This window comes from Oncorhynchus clarkii, chromosome 12, assembly GCF_045791955.1.
Source record: "Oncorhynchus clarkii lewisi isolate Uvic-CL-2024 chromosome 12, UVic_Ocla_1.0, whole genome shotgun sequence".
NCBI classification, from domain to species: Eukaryota; Metazoa; Chordata; class Actinopteri; order Salmoniformes; family Salmonidae; genus Oncorhynchus; species Oncorhynchus clarkii.
The window spans coordinates 17,532,298-17,557,311 of record NC_092158.1 but is presented as its reverse complement, the minus strand read 5'-3'; the positions used below and the strand labels follow the sequence as shown (position 1 = coordinate 17,557,311).

Genomic DNA, 25,014 nt, shown 5'->3' with positions numbered 1-25,014 from the left:
TGATGCAAAAGTAGGGCAGCGTCTCATCGGCACACCTATCAGCAGTCTGCTGGTGGACTAAGACACACCATGGCACTGGCTATCCAAACACGAGGCCACAGTGCAAGAGATTCAATCTCTGGCTTCATCCATGCCTGTGTTGCGCTACTACGACGTTACGAAGCCTGTCACAATCCAGAGCGACTCCAGGCAATGTGGACTTGGATGCTGCCTTAGGCAGGAAGGCCAGCCCGTTGCATTTGCCTCGAGAGCGCTCAGCCCCACCAAACAAAACTATGCATAAATTGAGAAAGAGTGCCTCAGCATGGTCTATTCTCCTGCCAGTGATTCCATCACGACTTATATGGTCACAGCTGAAACTGACCACAAACCACTCATTGCCATATTCAGTAAACCTCTCCTCACCGAGCCCAAGATGCTTCAAAGCATGCTCCTAACTCTGCAAAATTACAGCCTGAAGGTCATCTACAAGCCAGGACCAGAGATGTATACACACTGAGCAGGACAACAGCACAATGTACAGGCAGAGGCACTGCCTATCAGTGACATACCATATGTTTGCTACAGCAGGAACAACAAGATGTTCAACAGATCAATCAGGCAGACTACTTGAACATCACAGATCACCACAGATCAGACAACACACTGACAAGGCCGAACACCTGCAGTCACTGAAGTCCATGGTTCTCACAGGTTGGCCATACTGAAGGAGGAGACACCTTTCACAGCGAGAGAATAGTGGACCTTTCGAGACGGGATCAGCATGCAAAATGGCATCTTGTTCAGAGATCAGAAGATCATATCTCCAAATCACTACGTCCAGAGATGTTTACCCGCATACACTCCAGTCACATTGGAGGTGCTATCACCAGGCACGCAAAACATTATACTGGACAAACATGCAAGCAGAAATTAAAGACTTTGTCAGCAGCTGTAACACGTGCAACGAGTACGCTCATGAACAGCAAAAGGAAACCATGATGTCAGATGGCCCACAAGGGCCTGGAAAATCATCAGCATGGACTTATTCAGCCACAGGCGAAAGGACTGTCTTCTCATCGTTGATCACTACTCTGACTTTTGGAAAATTGAACTGCTCCCTGACTTGTTTGCAGAGACGGTCATAAAGCGCTGCAAGGCGCAGTTTGCAAGGCAAGGTCAGCCTGACAAGGTCATCACGGACAATGGCCCACAATTCACTGCACAGTTCAAGTGTTTCGCCTCAGAATGGGAGTTTGACCACGTGACCTCCTCTTCAAGGCACCCATAAGCAAATGGCAAGGCAGAGTCAGCTGTCAAGATTGCAAGAAACCTGTTACACAGGGCCTTGCGTGACAGCAACGACCACTGATATAAACCTGTTACGCAGGGCCTTGCATGATAGCAACGACCCCTGATATAAACCTGTTACGCAGGGCCTTGCATGATAGCAACGACCCCTGATAGAAACATGTTATGCAGGGCCTTGCGTGACGGAAATGACCCCTTGAAAGGACAGTAGCCCAGCACAATGCCTTCTGTCCTGACGTCTGAAGACTACCATCCCTGTAGCCAACAAGCTACTTGAGCCCTGAGTCATGGTTGGCGTCACGGACAAACTACGTCACAGAAAGCAGCTCGCTAAGTGCTTCTACGACCGGACTGCTTGAGACCTACCAGAGCTGGAGGTGAAAGGATGAAACCGCTGCCGGGAGACCACTCAGGATTTTGGAGGCCAGGCACGTGCCTACAGAGAGTAGCACCACATTCTTACCTGCTGGATGTTGGTGGCTCCCTCTAACGTTGTAGTCAGGTGGATCTGCGCGTAGCAGAGCAGACAAACCAGAACACACCATACACTCACCTAGATGAGCTGGATCACAGTCCAGGCCTAAAGGCAAGGGGTGCAGAATTGAGACATGAGCCAACTGAGGGTGAGGCTTCTACCTCACCAGGCTCACCAGCTCGTGACCCTTGACCTACCCCTGTCAGAGCCCATACTTACTCACAAGTGGTTCGGCTGTGGAAGCCACCGAACAGACTTACTCTGTAAGGAAGTGACTGTGTTAACCTGTCCTCTGTTACATAAAACAATAGTTTTAAGAAAAGGGGAAGACGACAACTGAAGTAAAAAGAAAATGTAATTAATTTGAATTTGTTATGACTTGAGTGTTACAAATGTAATGTTATGTATGCTGTTATGTTTGCACTCTCTATTGAAAAGGAAGATGTTACGGAGTCTAGTTGATAGGTAATCAACTAGCTGGGCTGCTCCCCGGACCCTGTATGTAGGGACTTGTACAATACTTGAACATGACTATTGAACCTGACATTTGTGTCTGTCTTTATTATTTAATCTGACATATCATACAGAAACAGAGACAGACAGAGAGTGAGAGAGAAAGAGACAAAGAGTGATTGTGAGGGATGTCTGTGAGAATGTATTTTTCTCTCCTGTTGTTAAGGTGACACCCATAATTCCCCCATCACATTTTTGAGTCTCGATTATCTTAAAACAGAGTCTGTAAAATGCTGAAATACTTACTTTACTGTATCTCTCTAAAGAGATTGGCTATATGTCAGTCTGACCTTCTCATCCTACTGTAATTCTACTGTTGGTAGTACCCAGGTACTATTCAATCATGAGTCAGCATTTTAATTTACGTAAAACTGCTGCTCCATGCAGCCTCCACAGACATAAAGTCATTTCTTTAGCACTTGTCTTTATTACTATGATATTATGGTATTATTAAACAGTATTATTATAGTATACTGTAAGTTGTACTTAATGTAATATAACATGGTACCATGTCTCCTCTCTCAGCACGTAGGCTGTGACAACATCCTGAGCTCAGATGCCAAGGAGGACCGCTGTCGGGTGTGTGGAGGGGACGGCAGCACCTGTGAGGCCACAGAGGGACTGTTCAATGACTCTCTGCCCAGAGGAGGTAAGCCCCAGGCTGGGGACAGAACCTGATAGGGCTCCTTACTTCAGGTGTGCAAATGTTTAAGTTCCATACAAAGAAAAAGGGAGTGTATTGTGTAAAGAAGAGAAGCGTAGAGAAGATAAGAAGAGTGTATAGTGTACAGAAGACAGGAGTAGAGAAGAAGAGTGTATAGTGTACAGAAGACAGGAGTAGAGAAGAAGAGTGTATAGTGTACAGAAGACAGGAGTAGAGAAGAAGAGTGTATAGTGTACAGAAGACAGGAGTAGAGAAGAAGAGTGTATAGTGTACAGAAGACAGGAGTAGAGAAGAAGAGTGTATAGTGTACAGAAGACAGGAGTAGAGAAGAAGAGTGTATAGTGTACAGAAGACAGGAGTAGAGAAGAAGAGTGTATAGTGTACAGAAGACAGGAGTAGAGAAGAAGAGTGTATAGTGTACAGAAGACAGGAGTAGAGAAGAAGAGTGTATAGTGTACAGAAGACAGGAGTAGAGAAGAAGAGTGTATAGTGTACAGAAGACAGGAGTAGAGAAGAAGAGTGTATAGTGTACAGAAGACAGGAGTAGAGAAGAAGAGTGTATAGTGTACAGAAGACAGGAGTAGAGAAGAAGAGTGTATAGTGTACAGAAGACAGGAGTAGAGAAGAAGAGTGTATAGTGTACAGAAGACAGGAGTAGGGAAGTTTAGAAGAGTTTATAGTGTACAGAAGACAGGAGTAGAGAAGAAGAGTTTATAGTGTACAGAAGACAGGAGTAGAGAAGAAGAGTGTATAGTGTACAGAAGACAGGAGTAGAGAAGAAGAGTGTATAGTGTACAGAAGACAGGAGTAGAGAAGAAGAGTGTATAGTGTACAGAAGACAGGAGTAGAGAAGAAGAGTGTATAGTGTACAGAAGACAGGAGTAGAGAAGAAGAGTGTATAGTGTACAGAAGACAGGAGTAGAGAAGAAGAGTGTATAGTGTACAGAAGACAGGAGTAGAGAAGAAGAGTGTATAGTGTACAGAAGACAGGAGTAGGGAAGTTTAGAAGAGTTTATAGTGTACAGAAGACAGGAGTAGAGAAGAAGAGTTTATAGTGTACAGAAGACAGGAGTAGAGAAGAAGAGTGTATAGTGTACAGAAGACAGGAGTAGAGAAGAAGAGTGTATAGTGTACAGAAGACAGGAGTAGAGAAGAAGAGTGTATAGTGTACAGAAGACAGGAGTAGAGAAGAAGAGTTTATAGTGTACAGAAGACAGGAGTAGAGAAGAAGAGTGTATAGTGTACAGAAGACAGGAGTAGAGAAGAAGAGTGTATAGTGTACAGAAGACAGGAGTAGAGAAGAAGAGTGTATAGTGTACAGAAGACAGGAGTAGAGACGAGAAAAAGCGTTTATAGTGGAGAGAATATAGGAGTACAAAAGAGAAGAGTTTATAGTGTAGAGAAGACAAGAGTGTATAGAGAAGAGTAAATTATGTTTCTGAGAGTGTCCGCTACTCTGTGCGAACTGAAAGCTGCCAAACACTGCACATTTGTTATCACTTTCCGAGAGACACATCTCCATGCTGAAAAGCAAGGTGAAAACTATTTTTGGCAGAGCAGCCCTGTCTAAGGGCCAACAGAGTAATGTAGCCAAAACACTTAATTTTTCATGGAAATCTTTCCCCCCTTTGTCACCCAATGATAAAGCATATGTTTTTGGGAGTTGAGAAACATGTTGTCAAAACATAAATGGAAGAATAATATATTCACATTAACTACATCATCCAATGAAGAACTCAGAGTGGAGATATGGCTTCATCCTGGCACTGGGTCCTAGACTAGTGGAGATATGGCTTCATCCTGGCACTGGGTCCTAGACTAGTTGAGATATGGCTTCATCCTGCCACTGGGTCCTAGACTAATGGAGATTTGGCTTCATTTTGGCTCTGGGTTCAAGACTAGTGAAGATATGGCTTCCTGCTCTGCCCTCAGACAAACCATCAAACATGCAAAGTGTCAATACAGGACTAAGATTGAATCCTACTACACCGGCTTTGACGCTCGTCGGATGTGGCAGGGCTTGCAAACTTTACGGACTACAAAGGGAAACCCAGTCGCGAGCTGCATAGTGAAGCAAGCCAACCAGATGAGCTAAATGCCTTTTATGCTCGCTTCGAGGCAAGCAACACTGAAGCATGCATGAGAGCACCAGCTGTTCCGGACAACTCCGTAGTCTACGTGAGCAAGATCTTTAAACAGGTCAACATTCACAAGGCCGCGGGGCTATACGGATTACCAGGACGTATACTCAGAGCATGCGCGGACCAACTGGCAAGTATCTTCACTGACATCTTCAACCTCTCCTTGACCGAGTCCGTAATACTTACATGTGTCAAGCAGACCACCATAGTCCAAGAAAGCGAAGGTAACCTGCCTAAATGACTACCGCCCTGTAGCCCTCACGTTGGTAGTCATGAAGTACTTTGAAAGGCTGGTCATGGCTCACATCAACACCATCATCCCGGAAACCTTAGACCCACTCCAATTTGCATACCTCCCCAACAGATCCACAGATGACGCAATCTCAATCGCACTCCACACTGCCCTTTCCCACCTGGACAAAAGGAACACCTATGTGAGAATGCTGTTCATTGACTACAGCTCAGCGTTCAACACCATAGTACCCTCAAAGCTCATCACTAAGCTAAGGACCCTGGGACTAAACACCTCCCTCTGCAACTGGATCCTGGACTTCCTGAAGGGCAGCCCCCAGGTGGTAAGGGTAGGCAACAACACATCTGCGCGCTGATCCTCAACACAGGGGCCCCTCAGGGGTGCGTGCTTAGTCCTCTCCTGTACTCCCTGTTCATCCACGACTGCGTGAGCAAGCATGACTCCAACACCATCATTAAGTTTGCTGACGACACAACAGTGGTAGGCCTGATCACTGATAATGATGAGACAGCCTATAAGGAGGAGGTCAGAGACCTGGCAGTGTGGTGCCAGGACAACAACCTCTCCCTCAACGTGAGCAAGACAAAGGAGCTGATCGTGAACTACAGGAAGAAGAGGGCCGAACCTGCCCCCATTCACATTGACGGGGCTGTAGTGGAGCGGGTCGAAAGGTGTCCACATCACCAACAAACTGTCATGGTCCAAACACACCAAGACAGTCATGGAGAGGGCACAACAACAGTCAGGAGACTGAAAAGATTTGGCATGGGTCCCCAGATCCTTAAAAAGTTCTACAGCTGCACCATCGATAGCATACTAACCGGTTGCATCCCCGCCTGGTATGGCAACTGCTCGGCATCCGACCGTAATGCACTACAGAGGGTAGTGTGTAGGGCCCAGTACATCACTGGGACCAAGCTTCCTGCCATCCATGACCTCTATACTAGGCGGTGTCAGAGGAAGGTTAAAAAAATTGTCAAAGACTCCAGTCACCCAAGTCATAGACTGCTTCCGGTACGGCAAGCAGAACCGGAGCACCAAGTCTCAGTCCATAAGGCTCCTTAACAGATTCTACCCCCAAGCTATAAGACTTCTGAACAATGAATCAAATGGCCACCGGTCTATTACATTGACCCCCCACCGCCCTTTGTTTTTACACTGCTGCTACTCGCTGTTTATTATCTATGCATAGTCACTTTACCCCTACCTACATGTACAAATGACCTTGACTAACCGTACCCGCACATTGATTCTGTACCAGTATCCCCTGTATATGGCCTCATTATTGTTATTTTATTGTCTTACTTTTTATTTTATTTTTACTTTAGTTTATATAGTAAATATTTTCTTAAATACATTTTTTGAACTGCATTGTTGCTTAAGGGCTCGTAAGTAAGCATTTCACGGTAAGGTTGTTGTATTCAGCGCATGTGACAAATACGATTTGATTAGATTTTAGATAGACAAAAACACGTTTTCCTTCTATGCTGTGTATGTAATGGTTTTGTCCCCTTCTCTTCCAGGCTACATGGAGGCTGTTCAGATACCAAGGGGGTCAGTCCACATAGAAATCAAAGAAATTGCCATGTCCAAAAACTACATTGGTAAGGGATCTCTTTCATACACTATAAAATGAAACCAACAAGAAAAGTGACCATCGTCATTATAAGAAATAAGACACATTATTTTGATGACCCTTTATTTCTTATCATTCTATCCCTCTGTGAATGTTAAGAGTCATTATGGCCTGCCCTTAACTCCACACAACTTTTGAACAGTAATGGAAAGCAGTGTGAAATCAACCTGTATAATATTAGCAGTTTGGTTCTGTTCTTTGTTTAAAGATTCAGTCTTCCTCATCCCTTAGTGCTTTCTCAGTCTAGAGCAGAGCAGACGATGCCATGAAGTAGTTTTAACTCACACTAAATGATTAGCTTCAACATTATTAAAACTATTCAGTGCTTGTCCAGTGGTAGTCTTGGCGTTAGTCTCTCCGTCTTAGTTCCAGACTAAACAGAAAAACAATCAAACAAGGGGATTTAATATAGTGCTTTTGTCTGATCTGACATTAACTAGAGACAGAGCCGTGTGACAGAGTGGTGAAGTTTACTGCTGAGGGTGTTGATGGAGGACTGAAGTCAGGCTTTGAAATGTCAGGCGTCATTAGAGTTACAGACATGTGGTGACAGCCCTGTGGTGACAGCTCTGTGGTGACAGCCCTGCGGTGACAGCCCTGTGGTGACAGCTCTGTGGTGACAGCCCTGCGGTGACAGCCCTGTGGTGACAGCCCTGTGGTGACAGCTCTGTGGTGACAGCCCTGCGGTGACAGCCCTGTGGTGACATCTCTGTGGTGACAGCCCTGTGGTGACAGCTCTGTGGTGACAGCCATGTGGTGACATCTCAGTGGTGACAGCCATGTGGTGACAGCTCTGTGGTGACAGCCATGTGGTGACAGCCATGTGGTGACATCTCAGTGGTGACAGCCATGTGGTGACAGCTCTGTGGTGACAGCCCTGAGGTGACAGCTCTGCGGTGACAGCTCTGTGGTGACAGCCCTGTGGTGACAGCTCTGTGGTGACAGCCCTGCGGTGACAGCCCTGTGGTGACAGCCTTGTGGTGACAGCCATGTGGTGACATCTCAGTGGTGACAGCCATGTGGTGACATCTCTCATGGATTCTCTGTGGTGACAGCCCTGCGGTGACAGCCCTGTGGTGACAGCCTTGTGGTGACAGCCATGTGGTGACATCTCAGTGGTGACAGCCATGTGGTGACATCTCTCATGGATTCAAGTGGATACAATGATGTATATAAAACATATAAATATATACAAGTTGTTGTTATCTCCAAGTTTAACGATTGTCACTGTGTCCTGTTGTGTAGACTACACTCCCTATTTCCCTTCCAAGTAATGTGTGAGAGCTGACCATTTTTGCAGTAAAATGGACTGAGAGCTGAACATTATAGCAGTAAAGATGGACTGAGAGCTGACTGTTTTAACAGTAAAGATGGACTGAGAGCTGACCGTTATAGCAGTAAAGATGGACTGAGAGCTGACCATTATAGCAGTAAAATGGACTGAGAGCTGAACATTATAGCAGTAAAGATGGACTGAGAGCTGACTGTTTTAACAGTAAAGATGGACTGAGAGCTGACCGTTATAGCAGTAAAATGGACTGAGAGCTGACCGTTATAGCAGTAAAGATGGACTGAGAGCTGACTGTTTTAACAGTAAAGATGGACTGAGAGCTGGCCGTTATAGCAGTAAAGATGGACTGAGAGCTGACTGTTTTAACAGTAAAGATGGACTGAGAGCTGAACATTATAGCAGTAAAGATGGACTGAGAGCTGACTGTTTTAATAGTAAAGATGGACTGAGAGCTGGCCGTTATAGCAGTAAAGATGGACTGAGAGCTGACCGTTATAGCAGTAAAGATGGACTGAGAGCTGACTGTTTTAACAGTAAAGATGGACTGAGAGCTGGCCGTTATAGCAGTAAAGATGGACTGAGAGCTGAACATTATAGCAGTAAAGACGGACTGAGAGCTGAACATTATAGCAGTAAAGATGGACTGAAAGCTGACTGTTTTAACAGTAAAGATGGACTGAGAGCCTACTGTTTTAACAGTAAAGATGGACTGAGAGCTGACCGTTATAGCAGTAAAGATGGACTGAGAGCTGACTGATTTAACAGTAAAGATGGACTGAGAGCTGACCATTATAGCAGTAAAGATGGACTGAGAGCTGACCATTATAGCAGTAAAGATGGACTGAGAGCTGACCGTTATAGCAGTAAAGATGGACTGAGAGCTGACCATTATAGCAGTAAAGATGGACTGAGAGCTGAACATTATAGCAGTAAAGATGGACTGAGAGCTGACTGTTTTAACAGTAAAGATGGACTGAGAGCTGACCGTTATAGCAGTAAAGATGGACTGAGAGCTGACTGTTTTAACAGTAAAGATGGACTGAGAGCTGGCCGTCATAGCAGTAAAGATGGACTGAGAGCTGAACATTATAGCAGTAAAGACGGACTGAGAGCTGAACATTATAGCAGTAAAGATGGACTGAAAGCTGACTGTTTTAACAGTAAAGATGGACTGAGAGCCTACTGTTTTAACAGTAAAGATGGACTGAGAGCTGACCGTTATAGCAGTAAAGATGGACTGAGAGCTGACCGTTATAGCAGTAAAGATGGACTGAGAGCTGACCATTATAGCAGTAAAGATGGACTGAGAGCTGAACATTATAGCAGTAAAGATGGACTGAGAGCTGACCGTTATAGCAGTAAAGATGGACTGAGAGCTGAACATTATAGCAGCAAAGATGGACTGAGAGCTGACCGTTTTAACAGTAAAGATGGACTGAGAGCTGACCATTATAGCAGTAAAGATGGACTGAGAGCTGACCGTTATAGCGTTTTTTTGTGTAGATGAGGTGGCAGTAAAGAATGAACTCTAAGTTATCCCCCTAAACAGGAGGAGTAAAATAAATATTGTTGTAATAAAGTGCGTAAATGCTGTGAAGTGCATGCACATGGAGAGAGAGAGATAACAGACAACAGAGTGGTTGGATCGTTTCTCCCCATTCAACCCAGAGAAAGTGGATATTTTGAGATGTGTTGTGCTTGGAGACGACTCCATTGTTTTGACGACATGCAGGAATGGTATTCATGGGATTCTTCCAGGCTTTCACCTGAAGAGTGTGTGTGTGTGTGCTTTTTCCATTTCCCTCTGAAAGGTGAGAGTGTGTGTGTGTGTGTGTGTGTGTGTGTGTGTGTGTGTGTGTGTGTGAGTGTGTGTGTGTGTGTGTGTGTGTGTGTGTGTGTGTGTGTGTGTGTGTGTGTGTGTGTGTGTGTGTGTGTGTGTGTGTGTGTGTGTGTGTGCGTGTGTGCGTGCGTGTGTGTGAAATTTGCTCCAGGATGATGATGAATGATGGCAATGACATCACACCAAAACATTACCACAACCTGTTGTCTTGGCTACCGTTCCTGGGCAGTCTCTTGCTCAATACTCTTATCAGCATTTTAACAGGCTGCTTATATAGCTGTAGGGGGTTCAGTGAACTACGCTCAACCCTACCTATGAACTGAAGACTTGTCTTAGCTCCCCCAGCAAAATTATTCTACCTGGGGCTTCTATGTGTTCTATCTGTACCCGTCTGTAGCGCTGAAGTCGGAGGGAGATGACTACTACATAAACGGAGCGTGGACCATCGACTGGCCCAGAAAGTTTGATATCGCAGGCACGGCGTTTCACTACAAGAGACCCCTTGACGAACCCGAGTCAATAGAGGCCCTGGGAGCCACCACGGAAATCCTAGTCGTCATGGTAACCACGCTTCGCTGTTTTGTTGTGTGTCAGGTAAACAATGTGGGAGGGCTGTGCCTTTCTGGCACAGAAAGATGATCAAACTCAGAAGTGCTTTTTCAGGCATCTTTCAGCCTACCGGGAGTCTTTAGTCTATTTGGGAAGTTGGAGATGGGGGTTTTCCATGGAAAAGGGAATTTCACAAAGACACAACCTTCAGATGTTACCCACCTATAGAGAAACGGGCCATTGTTGTTTGTACTGTCTAGAGAGATTGTCAGTTTGAATTCACATAAAGCCCAACAGCTGCTCCTAGCAAACCTTAGCTGACCTCCAGACCAGTAAGACCATGGTGGTTTGGGGTTAACAGCTATATATATATATATATATATATACACACAGCAATATATATACAACAATGTGCAATGTGGATATTGAAAAAGCAATTTCTGGCTAAATTCAAATGCACATGGGCATGTGTTTTGGTGAGGGTGTGTGTTTGAGTGTGCAAGCGTTTTCTGGCATGTGAAAGTCTGTGTGTGTGTGTGTTTGAGTGTGCAAGCGTTTTCTGGCATGTGAAAGTCTGTGTGTGTGTGTGTGTGTGTGTGTGTGTGTGTGTGTGTGTGTGTGTGTGTGTGTGTGTGTGTGTGTGTGTGTGTGTGTGTGTGTGTGTGTGTGTTTGTGTGTGTGTGTTGTGTGTGTTACGTGTGTTGTGTGTGTTGTGTATGTTGTGTGTGCTGTGGTGTGTGTGTGTTGTTTGTGCTGTGTGTGTTTCTCTAAGCCGTCCCACTCATTGGCACTCAGGACCACAGTGGCTTTTCCCTGGACATGAAATACCAGACCCCACAGCTTCACTGGAATAGGGCTGGGGTTAAGCCGGTTAGGGTTAGGAATAGACAGAGCTTTCCATCCCACCACAGGCCATTCCTTTGTGGCAACTGAAAGCTGTGCAGAATTCTGGTCCCTTTCTGCATCACATACACTAACATAAACACAGTGCCGCCACTGCCCATTGGATAACATTTGAGTCTCTGCTTCAGTATAGCAGAGAAACAGCAAATAACTCTTTAGTGGGGACATTTTCTGTGGATTAAGGTTTAGGTCAATTCCATTTGAGTTGTTTGATTTAAGTTTTTTCAAATTTTATTTAACCTTTATTTTGACAGGGAATAACATGACATGAAATAATGCCCTTGAAATGATTTCATATGGAACTGAAACCAATGCTATAAATGTATGTAATCAAATAATGTCTTCGTCTCACCTCCAGGTTCTTCTCCAGGAGCAGAACACGGGGATCCATTATAAGTTCAACGTTCCCATCCAGAGGACAGGAAGTGGAGACAATGAGGTGGGCTTCTCCTGGAACCATCTGGCCTGGTCCGACTGCTCCGCCACCTGCGCTGGAGGTAGGCACTGCACCAACCACATGCCGATGTACCCTGGGTGTACAAAACATTAGGAACACCTGCTCATTTCCATGACTGACCAGGTGAATCCAGGTGAAAGCTACGATCCCTTAAGTGTTAAATCCACTTCAATCAGTATAGATGAAGGGGAAGAGACAGGTTAAAGAAGGATTTTTTAAGCCTTGAGACAATAGAGACATGGATTGTATGTGTGTCATTCAGACAAAAGATGTAAGTGCGTTTAAACGGGGTATGGTAGTAGGTGCCAGGCGCAACATTTGAGTCAAGAACAGCAACGCTGCTGGGGTTTTCATGCTCAACCGTTTATATTAAGGTATGCTCTACCATCCAATTTGACACAACTATAGGAAGCACTGGAGTCGACATGGGCCAGCATCCCTGTGGAAAGCTTTCGGCACCTTGTAGAGCCCATGCTCTGACTAATTGAGGCTGTTCTGAAGGCAAAGGGGGGGGGGGGGGGGGGAACAAAGTATTAGGAAGGTGTCTATCTATATAACACAAGACACTGTGACGATCTTCCCCCTCCCCACTGACGCACCTCACATAGTCAATTGTCTATCAATCACTTACAGAGGTACCATACTCTGGAATAATTATCTTTAGATTGCGAAAACCTCATCCCTCAATAACTTCAAGTGAAGACTGGGGGTCAACCTGATGAATCAAACTACCAATAATCCCCTCCATGTAGCCTAACTCTCACACTTACACATAATCAAACATGGTTTTCTTGTATATTGAGCATATCATGTACAATTATAATGAATATGCTTTGTCTAACTAATTGAACAAACATATCAGCACTTTTGGGCACACCGTTTTTACCAGTTATTTATCTCTACTGTTTTGTCTTTCACTTCTTTTGTTTGGTGCGAATAAATAAAACCTAAAAGCTAAAAGCCAATGTTTGGTATACTCAGTGAATGTATCTGTCCTGGGTCCTGTTCAGTAGCCACCAAACAGGGTAAATCATTTTGAAACTGTGAGGTACTTGAGGTACTACTTCAATAAAGAAGTGGATTTCTGCTTTCTATTGCAAAACAGTTTGGCTACGCTCATCATTGTTCCTACTGAACACATCACTGAAAATATGGAGACTCTGGGGATCATTAATTTAGGTTTCAGACGTCTATTGCTTATTAGTTAGAGCGTTGTGCCAGTAACCTAAAGGTTGCTGGATCGAATCTCCGAACTGACAAGGTAAAAATCTGTTGTTCTGCCCCTGAGCAAGGCAGTTAACCAACTGTTCCCCGGGCTCCGATGACATGGATGTTGATTAAGGCAGGCCCTTGCACCTCTCTGATTCAGAGAAGACACATTTCAGTTGAGGTCATTCAGTTGTACCACTGACTAGGTATCCCCCTTTCCCTATTAACAGTGCTGTTCTAGCTATCTGTTAATGGAATAGGGTGGCAGGTAGCCTAGTGGTTAGAGCGTTTGGCCAGTAACCAAAAGGTGGTTCGAATACCTGAGTGGAGAAGGTGACAAATCTTGCGATGTGCCCTTGAGCAAGGCACTTAGAGTTGAAGTCTGAAGTTTACATACACTTAGGTTGGTGTCATTAAAACTTGTTTTTAAACCACTCCACAAAGTTCTTGTTAACAAACTATAGTTTTGGCAAACCGGACATCGACTTTGTGCATGACATAAGTAATTTTTCCAATAATTGTTTACAGATAGATTCACTTATCATAATTCCAGTGGGTTAGAAGTACACTAAATACACTAAGTTGACTGTGCCTTTAAACAGCTTGGAAAATTCCAGAAAAGGATGTCATGGCTTTAGAGGCTTCTGATAGGCTAATTGACATCATTTGAGTCAATTGGAGGTGTACCTGTGGATGTATTTCAAGGCCTACTTTCAAACTCAGTGCCGCTTTGCTTGACATCATGGGAAAATCAAAAGTAATCAGCCAAGTCTGGTTCATCCTTGGGAGCAATTTCCAAACGCATGAAGGTACCACATTCATCTGTACAAACAATAGTACGCAAGTATAAACATCAGTAAGGAAGTTAAAGCTTGCTCGCAAATGGGTCTTCCAAATGGACAATGATCCCAAGCATACTTCCAAAGTTGTGGCAAAATGGCTTAAGGACAACAAAGTCAAGGTATTGGAGTGGCCATCACAAAGCCCTGACCTCAATCCTATAGAGAATTTGTGGGCAGAACTGAAAAAGCGTGTGCAAGCAAGGAGGCCTACAAACCTGACTCAGTTACAGCAGCTCTGTCAGGAGGAATGGGCCAAAATTCACCCAACTTATTGTGGGAAGCTTGTGGAAGGCTACCCGAAGCGTTTGACCCAAGTTAAACAATTTAAAGGCAATGCTACCAAATACTAAATGAGTGTATGTAAACTTCTGACCCACTGGGAATGTGATGAAAGAAATAAAAGCTGAAATAAATATTTCTCTCTACTATTATTCTGACATTTCACATTCTTAAAATAAAGTGGTGATCCTAACTGACCTAAAACAGGGAATTTTTACTAGGATTAAATGTCAGGAATTGTGAAGAACTGAGTTTGAATGTATTTAACTAAGGTGTATGTAAATTTCCGACTTCAACTGTAACTCTAATTTCCTCCATGGGCGCTGTACTACTATGGCTGATGCTGTAAAACAACACATTTCACCTGCGGTGTATGTGACAATACAGGCTGGGGCTGTTTTCAGTTATTTATTATTGAATTATTTTCCATTTCAATTTCTTCCCATTTGGTAGTTACAGTCTTGTCCCATCGCTTGTCCCATCGCTGCAACCCCCGTATGGGCTCGGCAGAGGCAAAGGTCGAGAGCCATGCGTCCCCCGAAACACGACCCTGCCAGCTTCTTGACACACTGCTCGCTTAACCTGGAAGCCAGCCGCACCAATGTGTCGGAGGAAACACCATACAACTGGCGACCGGAGTCAGCTTGCAGGCACCCAGCCCATCACAAGGTGTGACGGACGGCACTGGCACTGGGCCAAACTCATGGGTTTCCCGGTCACGGCCACCTGTGACACAGCCCGGGATCAAACCTGGGGCTGTAGTGACGCCTCAAGCACTGCGATGCAGGGCCTTACTTAGACCACTGCTCCACTCGGGAGGCCATTTATTGTTTTCTTTTAAATAATAGTATCTTTATCCAACATGAGATACATTGTGTCTTTCCAATCCTGACCAACCAATACTTCTGGAAATAGTGGAGAATAATTTGGGGTTAAACCAGTATGATACTTTGACATGGGTGTGTAGGATCATAACGTTATTGCTTTCTAAATGGAGATTTAGCTTTTAAGAACAAATGAATATGTGTTTTACATATTTAAGCCAAGCACAAGAATATGGTGTAATTTCTATGAATGAGCTGCTTTGAATGTATTCTGGTTAACCAGGGCTAGCTAGCATACAGTCTGACTTGCCAGAGATACAGTGGCTGTGGTGAGAGAGAGACAAGCCAAACACACAGATGCCTGGTTCTCCAAAACCCTTGTCCTACTGCATACTGAAACCTCCTAACTCTGAAACCACAGTGAAATGTCCACCACTGCCTCAACAATGACTAAACCAAATCATTTTACCCCCAAAAGCAATGGGCTTTTCTGAAAAAATAAATGCTGTTCCTCTCAAGAATGGCCACTAAATACCTGCAATATTCTAGCAACAAAATAAACAAAAACAAACGTTTTTAAAAAGATAGTTTTTGAGAAAGGAGATCTATGCTGGACCAAAGCAAAGAGCTCTAGATGCCATGTAGATGTGTATACCTTTGTATTATAATGTGGATGTGTATACCTTTGTGTTGTAATGTAGATGTGTATACCTTTGTGTTGTAATGTAGATGTGTATACCTTTGTGTTGTAATGTAGATGTGTATACCTTTGTGTTGTAATGTAGATGTGTATACCTTTGTGTTGTAATGTAGATGTGGATACCTTTGTATTGTCATGTAGAGGTGTATACCTTTGTGTTGTAATGTAGATGTGTATACCTTTGTATTGTAATGTAGATGTGGATACCTTTGTGTTGTAATGTAGATGTGGATACCTTTGTGTTGTAATGTAGATGTGGATACCTTTGTATTGTAATGTAGATGTGTATACCTTTGTGTTGTAATGTAGATGTGTATACCTTTGTATTGTAATGTAGATGTGTATACCTTTGTATTGTAATGTGGATGTGTATACCTTTGTATTGTAATGTAGATGTGTATACCTTTGTGTTGTAATGTAGATGTGTATACCTTTGTATTGTAATGTAGATGTGTATACCTTTGTATTGTAATGTAGATGTGTATACCTTTGTGTTGTAATGTAGATGTGTATACCTTTGTGTTGTAATGTAGATGTGTATACCTTTGTATTGTAATGTAGATGTGTATACCTTTGTGTTGTAATGTAGATGTGTATACCTTTGTGTTGTAATGTAGATGTGTATACCTTTGTATTGTAATGTAGATGTGTATACCTTTGTGTTGTAATGTAGATGTGTATACCTTTGTGTTGTAATGTAGATGTGTATACCTTTGTATTGTAATGTAGATGTGTATACCTTTGTGTTGTAATGTAGATGTGTATACCTTTGTGTTGTAATGTAGATGTGTATACCTTTGTATTGTAATGTAGATGTGTATACCTTTGTGTTGTAATGTAGATGTGTATACCTTTGTGTTGTAATGTAGATGTGTATACCTTTGTATTGTAATGTAGATGTGTATACCTTTGTGTTGTCATGTAGAGGTGTATACCTTTGTGTTGTAATGTAGATGTGTATACCTTTGTATTGTAATGTAGATGTGTATACCTTTGTATTGTAATGTAGATGTGGATACCTTTGTGTTGTAATGTAGATGTGTATACCTTTGTGTTGTAATGTAGATGTGGATACCTTTGTATTGTAATGTAGATGTGGATACCTTTGTATTGTAATGTAGATGTGTATACCTTTGTGTTGTCATGTAGAGGTGTATACCTTTGTGTTGTAATGTAGATGTGTATACCTTTGTGTTGTAATGTAGATGTGTATACCTTTGTGTTGTAATGTAGATGTGTATACCTTTGTAGTATAATGTAGATGTGTATACCTTTGTATTGTAATGTAGATGTGGATACCTTTGTATTGTAATGTAGATGTGTATACCTTTGTATTGTAATGTAGATGTGTATACCTTTGTGTTGTAATGTAGATGTGGATACCTTTGTATTGTAATGTAGATGTGTATACCTTTGTGTTGTAATGTAGATGTGTATACCTTTGTATTGTAATGTAGATGTGTATACCTTTGTATTGTAATGTAGATGTGTATACCTTTGTGTTGTCATGTAGATGTGTATACCTTTGTATTGTAATGTAGATGTGTATACCTTTGTATTGTAATGTAGATGTGGATACCTTTGTGTTGTAATGTAGATGTGTATACCTTTGTGTTGTAATGTAGATGTGTATACCTTTGTGTTGTAATGTAGATGTGTATACCTTTGTATTGTAATGTAGATGTGGATACCTTTGTGTTGTAATGTAGATGTGTATACCTTTGTGTTGTAATGTAGATGTGTATACCTTTGTATTGTAATGTAGATGTGTATACCTTTGTGTTGTAATGTAGATGTGGATACCTTTGTGTTGTAATGTAGATGTGTATACCTTTGTGTTGTAATGTAGATGTGTATACCTTTGTATTGTCATGTAGAGGTGTATACCTTTGTGTTGTAATGTAGATGTGTATACCTTTGTATTGTAATGTAGATGTGGATACCTTTGTGTTGTCATGTAGATGTGTATACCTTTGTGTTGTAATGTAGATGTGGATACCTTTGTATTGTAATGTAGATGTGTATACCTTTGTGTTGTAATGTAGATGACATTCTGGGGTTCAGGACTTCTACAAAGCAACGTGTTATACCGTATCAAACTCAACACAACAGATCCTTACACTTTGGATGTGGGCCTTGATTCATATAGCCGGTGAATTTAGCTGACATCCTTAATCAGAAAGTTTCATTTAATGCATTGTTGTGCTAATACAAGCTCTTCTGACATCTATCCTGGCCACATCAGTTTCCCTACCCTCTCCAAGCATGATTCTCTACCACCAATCCACATGTCAGCTGTACTATTGGTGTTTGTCCCACTATGTATGCACTATTTCCCACATGTACACACGCTCACAGACAGACACTCAGGCAAGCAGGCAGACACACACTCTCTCTCTGTCACCATACACACACATGCACATCTCGTTACAACGGTCAGACCAGTATGGTGTAGGGTATGTCCCATTTAGACTCCATAGAGAGGCCACACACACACACACACACACACACACACACACACACACACACACACACACACACACACAGTTGGGTGACATCGATATGGTAGCCATCAGACCCCAGCAGCCAGAGTAAAGGGCTGCAGCTCTGTAAAAGTGATTTGACAAGGGATCCTGCAAAGCACCAGGCATTTACACATCTGCTTCTACTACAGACTGAAACCATACCTTACTTCTCCACCCAAACACAGACACAGACACACAGGACACACTGCACTCTGGGTCACGTGCAGGAGAATAACACAGTGATTTGGTACTGTATTTTCTTACATTTTCAGGAATCAGTAGTTAATCAGGGACATGGCTGTTGTGTGGATTTTTACTCCTCTTCTCTGTTAGACTCTTGAGCCAAGCGGTTTACTTCTGCCATCTTTGAATGCATTTGCCTATAAGCTTACGTTGCTCCAAGGTCGGGGATGTCCCAGACTACTTCTCTGTCAGGGTTCTCAGGAAGCAGTGCATCACACAGTAAGAGGGTGGATATTAACTGGGTGTTGTGTTTGTACTCCCTTGCCTGCTAGGTTCCCAGAAGCAGGGAGTGGTGTGTAAGCGTCTGGATGATAACTCTGTGGTGCAGAACAGCTACTGTGAAGCAGAAAGCAAACCTCCAGGAAACCAGAGGTCCTGCAACACTGAACTCTGCCCCCCAGAGTACGTACAGTAAGACCTTCACATCACATACAGTACTATACAGCACAGTACTGCTCAATACTGTACTATACAGGAGAATACGGCTCAACAAAACACTATACAGGACAATACAGCTCAACACAGTGCTTTACAGGACAACACTGCTCAACACAGTACTATACAGGACAATACGGCTCAACACAGTACTATACAGGACAATACGGCTCAACACAGTACTATACAGGACAATACTGCTCAACACAGTACTATACAGGGCAATACGGCTCAATACAGTACTCTATACAGCACAGTACGGCTCAATACAGTACTATACAGCACAGTACTCTACAGGACAATACGGCTCAACACAGTACTCTACAGGACAATGCGGCTCAACACAGTACTATACAGGACAATACGGCTCAACACAGTACTATACAGGACACCACTGCTCAACACAGTACAATACAGCACAGTACGGCTCAACACAGTACAGCACAGTACGGCTCAACACAGGACAATACGGCTCAACACAGTACTATACAGCACAGTACGGCTCAACACAGTACAGCACAGTACGGCTCAACACAGGACAATACGGCTCAACACAGTACTATACAGGACAATGTGGCTCAATACAGCACTATACAGGACAACACTACTCAACACAGTACTATACAGGACAATACGGCTCAACACAGTATTATACAGGACAATACGGCTCAACCAATACAGTGGTCATGCTCTGTAGATGCCTGTCACGCTCAACCAACATCACATACAGTACAATACAACACAGGGATCACGTACAGCATGTAAGACCCTCAGACGCTGTGAACCTCATGTCCATCTTGGAACAGAAAGATAATCGTGCTAAACTATGCTGGATGGATGTACTATATGCTAATACTGTTGGACCTCAGGTCCAGAACATGTATTACATACAACCTTTTAATGACTGACAACCAGAGACCAACTAACAGTAGTTAGTGAGTGGAGTGGGTTCAGAAGATTCAGCCTTTTGGGGGCCCTAAGAGATATTTAATGTTGCAATTTTAAAGCAAGTTTCTGCAATTCTAAACATTTTGACATGAGGTGGAAACAAGATTTAGCAATTTTATTACTAATTTCCTGCAATTCTAAACATTCTGCCATGACTTATGCCATGTTAATATGATATCTGAGTGAGAGTGACTTACATAATCAATGGGGGCTCTCTGAAACTCAGGGCCCTGGGCACGTGCCCTTCGTGCCCGGTCGGAAATTCAGCCATGATTACCAAGTTTACATAGCTGGCTACACTAATTTACCAATCAAAAAATGTTTTTCTGACATGGGCTAATTGAGTGACTGTCAGGGACTGACATGACAAGATAAACATTTCTGATGCACAATAACATTTCGAAACTGCACCTTGTGTATTCTAACAGTAAGTTGAGTTCCTAATAAAATAAAAAGAACAAATACTAATTTGTTCCGGGGCCCCCTAGTGGCCGGGGATCTTAAAGGGACTTATGTCGCTCATGCCTGGGGTTCTCCCTGAGAAGAGTGACTGAACAAGCATTTAGCTCTGCCAGAAGTTAAGGCTCTGGATAAGAAAAATCTTTCATGAAAACGATTATGACTTGCTATATTAATTTGCCTTCAAAGGAGCCCGTAAGCTGTGAATTTTTTTTAAAAGAAAATGCTCAAATATAACGTCAATGATTTAGAACTTTATTTGTTTACTATTTTCAGAGCTTGTTTTATGTCAAAAAGTGTAAATGTTGGCGATGGGCGTGGCGCACCAGACACTGAACCACATAAACACTATTAACCACCCTGCATCAAACACTGAACCACATAAACACTATTAACCACCCTGCATCAAACACTGAACCACATAAACATCATTAACCACCCTGCATCAGACACTGAACCACATAAACACTATTAACCACCCTGCATCAAACACTGAACCACATAAACACTATTAACCACCCTGCATCTGACACTGAACCACATAAACACTATTAACCACCCTGCATCTGACACTGAACCACATAAACACTATTAACCACCCTGCACCAGACACTGAACCACATACACACTATTAACCACCCTGCATCAAACACTGAACCACATAAACACTATTAACCACCCTGCACCATACACTGAACCACATAAACACTATTAACCACCCTGCATCAAACACTGAACCACATAAACACCATTAACCACCCTGCATCAGACACTGAACCACATAAACACTATTAACCACCCTGCATCAAACACTGAACCACATAAACACTATTAACCACCCTGCATCAAACACTGAACCACATAAACACTATTAACCACCCTGCAACAAACACTGAACCGCATAAACACTATTAACCACCCTGCATCAAACACTGAACCACATAAACACTATTAACCACCCTGCACCAGACACTGAACCACATAAACACTATTAACCCCCCTGCATCAGACACTGAACCACATGAACACCATTAACCACCCTGCATCAAACACTGAACCACATAAACACTATTAACCTCCCTGCATCAAACACTGAACCACATAAACACTATTAACCACCCTGCACCAGACACTGAACCACATAAACACTATTAACCCCCCTGCACCAGACACTGACCACATAAACACTATTAACCACCCTGCACCAGACACTGACCACATAAACACTATTAACCACCCTGCATCTGACACTGAACCACATAAACACTATTAACCACCCTGCACCAGACACTGAACCACATAAACACTATTAACCACCCTGCATCAAACACTGAACCACATAAACACTATTAACCACCCTGCACCAGACACTGAACCACATAAACACTATTAACCACCCTGCATCAAACACTGAACCACATAAACACTATTAACCACCCTGCATCAAACACTGAACCACATAAACACCATTAACCACCCTGCACCAAACACTGAACCACATAAACACTATTAACCACCCTGCATCAAACACTGAACCACATAAACACTATTAACCACCCTGCAACAAACACTGAACCACATAAACACTATTAACCACCCTGCACCAGACACTGAACCACATAAACACTATTAACCCCCCTGCATCAGACACTGAACCACATGAACACCATTAACCACCCTGCATCAAACACTGAACCACATAAACACTATTAACCTCCCTGCATCAAACACTGACCACATAAACACTATTAACCACCCTGCACCAGACACTGACCACATAAACACTATTAACCACCCTGCATCTGACACTGAACCACATAAACACTATTAACCACCCTGCACCAGACACTGAACCACATAAACACTATTAACCACCCTGCATCAAACACTGAACCACATAAACACTATTAACCACCCTGCACCAGACACTGAACCACATAAACACTATTAACCACCCTGCATCAAACACTGAACCACATAAACACTATTAACCACCCTGCATCAAACACTGAACCACATAAACACCATTAACCACCCTGCACCAAACACTGAACCACATAAACACTATTAACCACCCTGCATCAAACACTGAACCACATAAACACTATTAACCACCCTGCAACAAACACTGAACCACATAAACACTATTAACCACCCTGCACCAGACACTGAACCACATAAACACTATTAACCCCCCTGCATCAGACACTGAACCACATGAACACCATTAACCACCCTGCATCAAACACTGAACCACATAAACACTATTAACCACCCTGCATCAAACACTGAACCACATAAACACTATTAACCACCCTGCACCAGACACTGAACCACATAAACACTATTAACCCCCCTGCACCAGACACTGACCACATAAACACTATTAACCACCCTGCACCAGACACTGACCACATAAACACTATTAACCACCCTGCACCAGACACTGAACCACATAAACACTATTAACCACCCTGCACCAGACACTGAACCACATAAACACTATTAACCACCCTGCACCAGACACTGACCACATAAACACTATTAACCACCCTGCACCAGACACTGAACCACATAAACACTATTAACCACCCTGCATCAAACACTGACCACATGAACACTATTAATACTAGGGATACTAGGACGAGAGAGAGAGAGAGAGAGAGAGAGAGAGAGAGAGAGAGAGAGAGAGATGGGGTCATGTGTGCGCCTCCCATGGTCTGTTCTGGACTTGGGGACTGTGAAGAGACCTCTTGTGGCATGTCTTGTGAGGTATGCATGGGTGTCCGAACTGTGTGCCAGTAGTTTAGACAGACAGCTTGGTGCATTCAACATGTCAATACCTCTCACAAATACATGCATAGAAGTAGAATGAACATTCTACATGCACAGACGTTTATCAGGCCATTGGTTGAGAAAGCATTCTGTGGAATTAAGTTGTTGGCATGGTAACTCTTCTTTCTGTAATTATTATGACCAGGTGAATTGTTGCTATGGGAGAGGGCAGAACTGGTGGGTTCTCCTTCCTCACAGAGAGGCCTTAGTGTGTAGGTGTGTGTGTGTTGTGGCCAAATGTGCTTAGCTTCTTTGCGAGGGCTGGGGGAACGGTCAGACAGAGTTCAATCATGTCTCAGATGTTCCATTGGAAAAAGAGGGATTAAATTCTGTTGGCCAATGGGCTAAATGGATTAAATTCTGTTAGCCAATAGGCTGAAAGGATTAAAAACAGTTGGCCAATAGGCTGAATGGATTAAAAACAGTTGGCCAATAGGCTGAAGGGATTAATTACTGTTGGCCAATGGGCTGAAGCCGTCTGCCAATAGTGGTGTGTGTGTATATAGGGGTGTATATGAGTGAGTCATTACCATTATATGGGCATCTGTAATGAACCGATGTGAAGTTCTGGTCTTAAGCTGTTCCTGGCTTCACCCAATGTCCAAGAAAGTTATCTTTGAATTTATCAACTCACTTCATTAAGGGCCACTTTCTATGTGTATTCAGCTAGTTAGTGGACTCCTTTCTACTCTTCTCAGAATCTCAGACAATCCCTTGTTGACCATTGCAGTATCAAACTGAACTGCAACAAACACATGCTGTGATTTTTCAATCAGGAGCGCTAACATAGTGTTCACAGTACTGTCTCAACATGAGCGTGTAAACATGATTGTTGGCAACCCAGATATTTGGAGACATTGTTCATTTAGGATACATTCCTGTAGATGATGTGAAATGGATTCAGGGCTGTAACGGCTCACAGTCTATATGTCTGTGTTGATTGTAGTAATAATACTAATAATAGTAATAATAATAATAATATTTGACATGTGACTTATACAAAGCTTTTCAAAGACACAAAGTCGCTTGTGAAAATAAAACAAAAAAACAACATCAGACGAAACAAAAACATGAATAAATAGAGGGGGGGTGGGGGGTGGTCACAGATGGCTGGAGAGAGGGAGTTCCAGAGCCTAAGAGCGACCCTGGAGACGACCCTGTAGCTGTGTGCTGAATTAGTCTTGGTATATATACAAGAAAACACTCTTATTTAATACAGAATACACACTGTGTGTACAAAACATTAGGAACACCTGCTCTTTCCATGACATAGACTGACCTGGTGAATACAGGTGAAAGCTATGATCCCTTATTGATGTTAAATCCATTTCAATCAGTGTAGATGAAGGGGAGGAGACAGGTTAAATAATAATTTTTAAGCCTTGAGACAATTGAGACATGGATTGTGTATGTGTGCCGTTCAGAGGGTGAATGGACAAGACAAAATATTTAAGTGCCTTTGAACGGGGTATGGTAGTAGGTGTCAGGTGCACCGGTTTGAGTGTGTCAAGAAATGCAACACTTCTGGGTTTTTCATGCTCAACAGTTTCCTGTGTGTATCAAGAAAGGTCCACCACCCAAAGGACATCCAGCCAACTTGACACAACTGTTGGAAGCATTGAAGTCAACATGGGCCAGAATCCCTGTGCCATGCTTTAGACACCTTATAGAGACAAGCCCCGACGAATTGAGGCTGTCCTGGG

At 43.0% G+C, this 25,014-nt stretch overlaps 1 protein-coding gene across 2 annotated transcripts in view; it reads left to right on the top strand.

Moving 5' to 3' along the window:
• The window catches only part of LOC139421888 (ADAM metallopeptidase with thrombospondin type 1 motif, 6), a 139,108-nt gene that overhangs the window by 100,604 nt on the left and 13,490 nt on the right, over nucleotides 1-25,014 (top strand). For both annotated transcript variants that reach the window (XM_071173017.1, XM_071173016.1), the window contains exons 16-20: nucleotides 2,804-2,927; nucleotides 6,860-6,940; nucleotides 10,501-10,664; nucleotides 11,914-12,052; nucleotides 18,907-19,036. In XM_071173017.1, the coding sequence (XP_071029118.1) occupies nucleotides 2,804-2,927; nucleotides 6,860-6,940; nucleotides 10,501-10,664; nucleotides 11,914-12,052; nucleotides 18,907-19,036 (638 nt within the window). The remainder of the gene's footprint in view (nucleotides 1-2,803; nucleotides 2,928-6,859; nucleotides 6,941-10,500; nucleotides 10,665-11,913; nucleotides 12,053-18,906; nucleotides 19,037-25,014) is intronic.